General features: G+C 38.1%; 2 protein-coding genes across 5 annotated transcripts in view; both read left to right on the top strand.

Annotated features, from left to right (window-relative positions):
* The window catches only part of TGFB1I1 (transforming growth factor beta 1 induced transcript 1), an 8,776-nt gene extending 4,103 nt beyond the window's left edge, over nucleotides 1-4,673 (top strand). For all 4 annotated transcript variants that reach the window (XM_019648162.1, XM_019648158.1, XM_019648157.1 and 1 more), the window contains one exon: nucleotides 3,631-4,673. In XM_019648162.1, the coding sequence (XP_019503707.1) occupies nucleotides 3,631-4,302 (672 nt within the window). In that variant the 3' untranslated portion in view covers nucleotides 4,303-4,673. The remainder of the gene's footprint in view (nucleotides 1-3,630) is intronic.
* The window catches only part of LOC109385662 (fibronectin type III domain containing protein 3C1-like), a 63,763-nt gene that overhangs the window by 43,780 nt on the left and 12,712 nt on the right, over nucleotides 1-7,271 (top strand). The gene's annotated exons all lie outside the window — the stretch shown is intronic.

Raw genomic sequence — 7,271 nt, 5'->3', positions numbered from 1 at the left:
AGCCAAAAACGTACAATGGAGAAAAGAAAGCCTCTTCAATAAATGGTGCTGGGAAAATTGGAAAGCCACAATGAAACTAGCCTGCTGTCTGTCATCAAATATCAAAATGAACTCAAAATTAATCAGACTTAAATGTAAGACCTGAAACAATAAATTGCATAGAAATAAGCATAGGTATTAAACTTATGGGCTGTGGGTTCAGAAAGGATTTTATGAACTGATCTCAAAGCCAAAAGAAGTAAAAGGTAAAATAAATGAATGGGATTATATCAAACTGAAAAGCAAACTGAAAAGCACAGCAAAAGAAACCATCAAGACAAAGAGTCAACCAACCAAATGGGAGAAGATATTTGCAAACAACCCCTTTGATAAGCAGCTAATATCCAAAATATATAAAGAACTTGTACAACTCAACAACAAAAAACAAACAATCCAATTAAAAAATGGGCAGATGATCTAAACAGACACTTCTCCCAAGAAGACATACTAACTGCCAACAGATATATGAAAAAAATGCTCAACTTCACTAGCCACTAGGGAAATGCAAATCAAAACATCAATGAGATATCACCTCACACCTGTTAGAATGGCTATCATCAACAAGACATATAATAACAAGTGTTGGAGAGACTGGAGAAAAAGGAACACTCATACGCTACTAGTTGGAATGAAAATTTGTACAGCCACTAAGAAAAACAGTATGGAGGTTCCTGAAAAAATTAAGAATACAATTATACGACTCAGCAGTCCATCTCTTGGGTATCTACCAAAAAGATCTGAAAATGTTTATCCATAAAGATATATGTACACCTACGTTCACTGCAACATTATTCACTGTGGCCAAGATATAGAAACAACTAAAGTGTTCTTCAACCGATGACTGGATAAAAAAGGTGTGGTACATATACACAATGGAATTTTATTAGGCCATAGGAAAAGATGAAATACTGCCATTCACGACATGGATGGATCTTGAGACTATTATGCTAAGCAAAATAAGTCAGAAAAAGTCAAGAGTCATATGATTCACTCATGTGGGACATAAAACTGAAAGCAAGAAAGAAGCAAAACTCAGATACCGACAACAGTTTATTGGTTACCAGATGATAAGGCAGGTAGGGGTTGTAGAGGAGGAAAAAGGTGATCAAATATATGATGACTGAAGGAAAACTGATGCTGGGTGATGAACACACAATGCAATATATAGATGATGTATTATAGAAATGTACAATTGAAAACTCTATAATTTTACTAACTAATGTTACCCCAATAAATTTTATATATATTTACTATCTTTCAAGTTTTTAGACTATATTTGATGTTTGATCTAACAATAATAAGACCATCTGATGTGCTCAATATACAAAGAAGAAACACTTAAAGCAATCATATTTTTTAAATGGGCAGGTTAAAGTACCTAAATTGAAGTAAAGTTTCTAGACTTCACTCAAAGTGGTAAAACATCAATACCGATAAATTGTAATCAGTTCTATATGTATAATACCTGGGAAGCCACTAAGAAAACTATATGAGACAATATAGTTAAAATACTATAAATAAATCAAATCAAATTAGTTTTCTAAATAGTATTTAAGTATCACATGGAAAGGTAAGAAATGAGCCAGGAGACTTGTGATGTGAGATTCCAGCAGTGTTCAGGGAAAGGGAAGGTGGCTTTCATTGCCCAGGCCTCAGCTTCTCAGGTCCCTCCCCCCACTTCTTGCCAGGAAGCAAGCTGTTGAGGCCAGAGACACAGTGAAATAAATTACATTCAGAGAAGGGGAGATGCCCCTTGTGGGATGAGGTTGCTATTGTCAGGTACGAAATAGAATAAAGAGAAACAGAAGAAACAGAAAATAATAAAAAAAAGTCAGCCTAATCCCCAGCATATCAATTATTATCTTCAATGTAAAAGCTTCTAAATATACTAATTAAAAGACACTGATGGAAGAATGGATCAAAAAACATGGAAAAAACATGGTAGAACAATATTCTGTCTATAAGAACTTCCATCAAATACAATAACAGGAAAGTTGCGACTGAAAGGATGGGAAAAAGATATACCATGCAAACATTAATAAATCCAAAAAGCAGGAGTGGCTACATATATGAATACTGAAGAAAGAAATTACTAGAGATGAAGATGGACATTACATAATTATAAAAGGATCAATACAGCAAGACATATAAACATCTTAAATGTGTATGCACTAAGCAACAGAGCCTTAAAAATATATGAAGTATAGGTTGATAATGCAGAAAGGAGAGAAAGGCAAATCCACATTTACAGTTGGGGGCTTCCACATCCCTCTCAGCACCTGATAAAACTACTAAACAGACAATGACTGAGGATATTGAACAACTGAACAACAAAATCAACCAACACAATCTAATAAACATTATTTTAACATACCACCTAACAATAACAGATTACATATTCTTTTCAAGCATCCCCATAGATAGCACATTCATCCAAATAGGCCATATCCTGGGCCATAACACAAGCCTCAACAAATATAAAACAGTTGAAATCCTACAGAGTTTGTTCTCTGTAATAAAATGAAACTAAAAGACAACAAGTGTATCCCTGAAAACAGGCAGAAATTAGACAATGCACTTCAAAATAATCCATGGGTCAAAGAGGAAATATCAAAGAAAAAATTTAAATACATAGAAATTAAAGAAAATAAAAGTACAACATAGCAAAATATGTGGGGTGCACCTATTCAATAAATCAGTGCTATGTGATAAAGTTATAGCACTATATGCTTACATTGGAAAAGAAAAAACTAAAATCAATAATTTAAGCTCCCACCTCAATTAGTAAATAGAAGAGCAAAGTGAACTCAAAGCAAGCAGAAGGAAGGAAATAAAAGGGCACAAGCAGAAATCAATGAAATTGAAGACAGGAGAATAAAAAAAAATCAATGAAACGAAGGCTAGGCTTTGAAAAAAATCAATAAAATTGATAAAACACTTGCAAGACTGACAAAGATAAAAAGAGTACATAAATATTACCAATATCAGACACAAAACATGGGATATCACTATAGATTCTTCATCATTAAAAGGCTAATAACAGAATATAATGAACAACTTTATACTCATAAATGCAATAAGATAGAAGAAATGGACCAATTCCTTGGAAAGCACAAACTACTAAAACTCAGCCAAGATGAAATCTAAATAGTCCTGAATAGATCATCTGAATAGTCCTATAGTCATCAAATAAATTGAATTCATTAATCATAATAATAATGATAAAAACGGCTGGCTCAATGGCTCAGTTGAGTAAGAGTACAAGCTCTGAGCAACAGGGTCACTGGTTTGATTCCCACATGGGCCAGTGAGCTGTGCCTGAGCTGAGCTGCCAACGGGCAGCCAGATGGCTCAGCTGGTGAGAGAGCATGCTCTTAACAACAAGTTTGCCTTTTCAACTCCTGCATGGGATGGTGGGTTATGCCCACCCGCAACTAAGATTGAACACGGCACATTGAGCTGAGCAGCTGCGAGCTGCCAATGGACGGCCAGATGGCGACTGGACTTGGAGCTGAGCTAGCTGCGCCCTCCACAACTAAGATTGAAGGACAACAACTTGGCTGTTCCCCTTCCCCAATTCCCCAATAAAANGTGGTGACGGCGCTGGGGCGTGCGTGGCACCCTGAGCACTTCCTTTGTAACGGCTGTTCCACCGCCCTCGGAGGCAGCAGCTTCTTCGAGAAGGATGGCGCTCCCTTCTGCCCCGAGTGCTACTTTGAGCGCTTCTCCCCACGATGTGGCCTCTGCAATCAACCCATCAGACATAAGATGGTTACCGCCTTGGGCACCCACTGGCACCCAGAGCACTTCTGCTGCGTCAGCTGTGGGGAGCCCTTCGGAGATGAGGGTTTTCACGAGCGCGAGGGCCGCCCCTACTGCCGCCAGGACTTCCTGCAGCTGTTCGCCCCGCGCTGCCAGGGCTGCCAAGGCCCCATCCTGGACAACTACATCTCAGCACTCAGCGCGCTCTGGCACCCAGACTGTTTCGTCTGCAGGGAATGCTTCGCGCCCTTCTCGGCAGGCAGCTTTTTCGAGCACGAGGGCCGCCCGCTGTGCGAGAACCATTTCCACGCGCGACGCGGTTCCCTGTGCGCCACTTGTGGTCTCCCGGTGACCGGCCGTTGCGTGTCGGCGCTGGGCCGCCGCTTCCACCCGAACCACTTCACCTGCACCTTCTGCCTACGCCCGCTCACCAAGGGCTCCTTCCAGGAGCGCGCTGGGAAGCCCTACTGCCAGCCCTGCTTCCTCAAGCTCTTCGGCTGACTGCCTCTGGGTTCGCCCCGCCGGGAGACCGCGGCCCCAAAGACCCCGCCCTTACCCCAAACGCTGAGCTCTCCACACCTCGAGGCCTTGCTCTTTGAGCGTGGGGCTCCCCTCAGCCCCGCCCTGTGAGGCCCGCTGGGGAGACTCGCCTAAGGTACCCTAGTCTCTGTTCTCCAAGGGCAAGTTCAGAAAAGGTCCAGCCAATCCCAAAGCCACATGCCCCCAGAGTGGGCCGTACTCTGACGTGCGGGAGTCCTTCACTTTGCAGGAGGGCCCTTGCAGTTTCAACTGACTTAGAGGCCAGGCCAAGACGTTCCTCTCCCCGGTCCCTCAATGCTCTGTGCACTTTTTTCTACCTACATAAATACACAGTCCACATCAAACAAAAAAAAAAAAAAAAAAAAAAAAAAAAAAAAAAAAAAAAAAAGGAACTAAAGGCAGAAACTGACAAAAACACAATTATAGTAGAGAACTTAAATATGCCATTGAGAGCTATGGGTAGGTCATCTAAACAGAAAATCAATGAGAATATATCATCCTTAAATGGCACACTAGTCCAAATGGACATAATTGACATTTACAAAGCACTTCATCCTATAACACCAGTCTATGCATTCTTTTCTAGTGTACATGGAACATTTTCAAGGATAGGCCATATGTTGGGACATAAAACTAGCCTCAGCAAATTTAAGAAGATTGAAAACATGCCAAGCCTATTCTCTGACCACATTATGTTGAAATTGGAGACCAACTGCAAAAAGAAAAGCCAAAAAACCCCACAAATGTATAGAAATTAAGCAACATGCTACTAAGATTGACTAGGTCAAAGAAAAAATAAAAGAAGAGATAAAAAATACATAGAAACAATTGAGAATAAAAATACATCATATCAAAACTGTAGGGATGGAGCAAAAGCAGTATTATGAGGGAAATTTATATCATTACAGGCCTATCTCAAGAAAAACAAATCCCAAGTAAACAGCCTAACATTACGTCTTAAAGAACTAGAAAATGGACAAATGAAACACAAAGTCAACAAAAGTAAGGAAATAATAAAAATTAGAGCAGAACGAAATGAAATAGATAAGAAAAAGACAATAGAAAAAATAAATGCAAATAAAGAGCTGGTTCTTTGAAAAGATGAATAAAATTGACAAACCCCTAGCTAGACTAAGGAAAAAAGAGAAAAGACACAAATAAACAAAAACAAATGAAAGATATGTTATGACAGATACCACAGAAATACAAAGGTTATACAACAATACTATGAAGGACTATATGCCACCAAATTCAATAACCCAGAAGTAGACAAGTTTTTTGAAATATATAACCTTCCTAGACTAAATCATGAAAAATTGGAAACTCTAAATAGACTGATCAACAGTAAGTTAATTGAAACAATCATCCAAAACCTTCCCAAAAGTAAAAGTTGAAGACCAGACAACTTCACTAGACCAGAAGACTTCACTAGTGAATTCTACCAAATATTACTCAAACTCTTCCAAAAAATTTAAGAAGCAATACTTCCTAATTCATTTTATGAGGCCAACATTACCCTAAAACCAAAACCTGATACGAATAACACAGAAGAAAAAAGGAAAACCACAGACCATTGTCTCTGATGAATTCAGATGCAAGAAACCTAAAAAAAAAAAAAAAGTAGCAAATGGAACACAACAATGCAACAAAAAGATTACACATCATGATCAAGTGGGGTTCATTCCAGGGGTACAAGGATGGTTCAATATAGGCAAATCAATCAATGTGATACACCACATAATCAAAATAGAAGACAAAAAAATCACATGATTATATCAATTGTTTCAGAAAAAGCATTTGACAAAATGCAGCATCCATTTGTGATTAAAACACTTTTTAAAAATGGGTGTTTTAAGAAGGAAAGTACCTCAACACAATAAAGGCCATATATGACAAACCTCAGCTAATATACTTAATGAAGAAAAACCTAAAGCTTTTTCTCTAAAATCAGGAACAAGATATGGATGCCTCCTGTCACCACTGTTATTCAACATAATATTGGAAGTCCGAGCCAGAGCAATCAGGCAAGAGACAGAAATAAAAGGCATCCAATTTGGGAACGAAGAAGATAAATTGTTACTTTTTTCAGATGATGTGATTCTTTACATAGAAAACCCTAAAGACTCCACACAAAAAAACTATTAGAAACAACAAACAAATACAGTAAAGCTGCTGGCTACAAAATCAATGTACAAAAAATCCATTGCATTCCTATATACTAACAATGAAATTTCAGGAAAAAAATGAAAAATTAATTCATTTTTGCAATTGCAGCAAAAAGAATAAAATACCTAGGAACAAACTTAATAAAGGATGTGAAGGACCTATACACTGGAAATTATATGACATTGTTAAAGGAAAATGAAGAAGACAAAGAAATGGAATGATATTCTGTCTTCATGGACTGGAAGAATCAACCTAGTTTAAATGGCCATATAACCCAAAGCAATATACAGATTTAGTGCAATCCCCATCAAAATCCCAATGGCATTTTTTTTCGAGAAATAGAACAAAAAAATATCAGAATTGTATGGAATAATACAAGATCCTGAATAGCCAAAACAACCCTAAGAAAAAAGAACAAGTGTGGTAGTATCACACTCCCTGACTTCAATTTGTACTACAAAGTGACAGTAATCAAAACAGCATGGTACTGGCAGAAAAACAGACACACAAACCAATGAGATAGAATTTAAAACCCAGAAATAGGGCCGGCCGAGTGGCTCAGTTAAGAGCTCGCTCAAGAGTTTAAGCTCTGAGCAACAGCGGTTTGAGTCCCGGCCTGAGCTGAGCAGCCACGGAGCTGCCAACAGGTGGCAGGATGGCTCAGCTAAAAAAAAATTAAAAACAAAAAGAAAACCCAGAAATGGACCCATATATATATATATATATATATATATATATATATATATATATATATATATATATAT

This window comes from Hipposideros armiger, unplaced genomic scaffold, assembly GCF_001890085.2.
Source record: "Hipposideros armiger isolate ML-2016 unplaced genomic scaffold, ASM189008v1 scaffold_121, whole genome shotgun sequence".
NCBI lineage: Eukaryota > Metazoa > Chordata > Mammalia > Chiroptera > Hipposideridae > Hipposideros > Hipposideros armiger.
The sequence above is the reverse complement of the archived record's forward strand: the minus strand, read 5'-3'. Positions and strand labels throughout refer to the sequence as shown.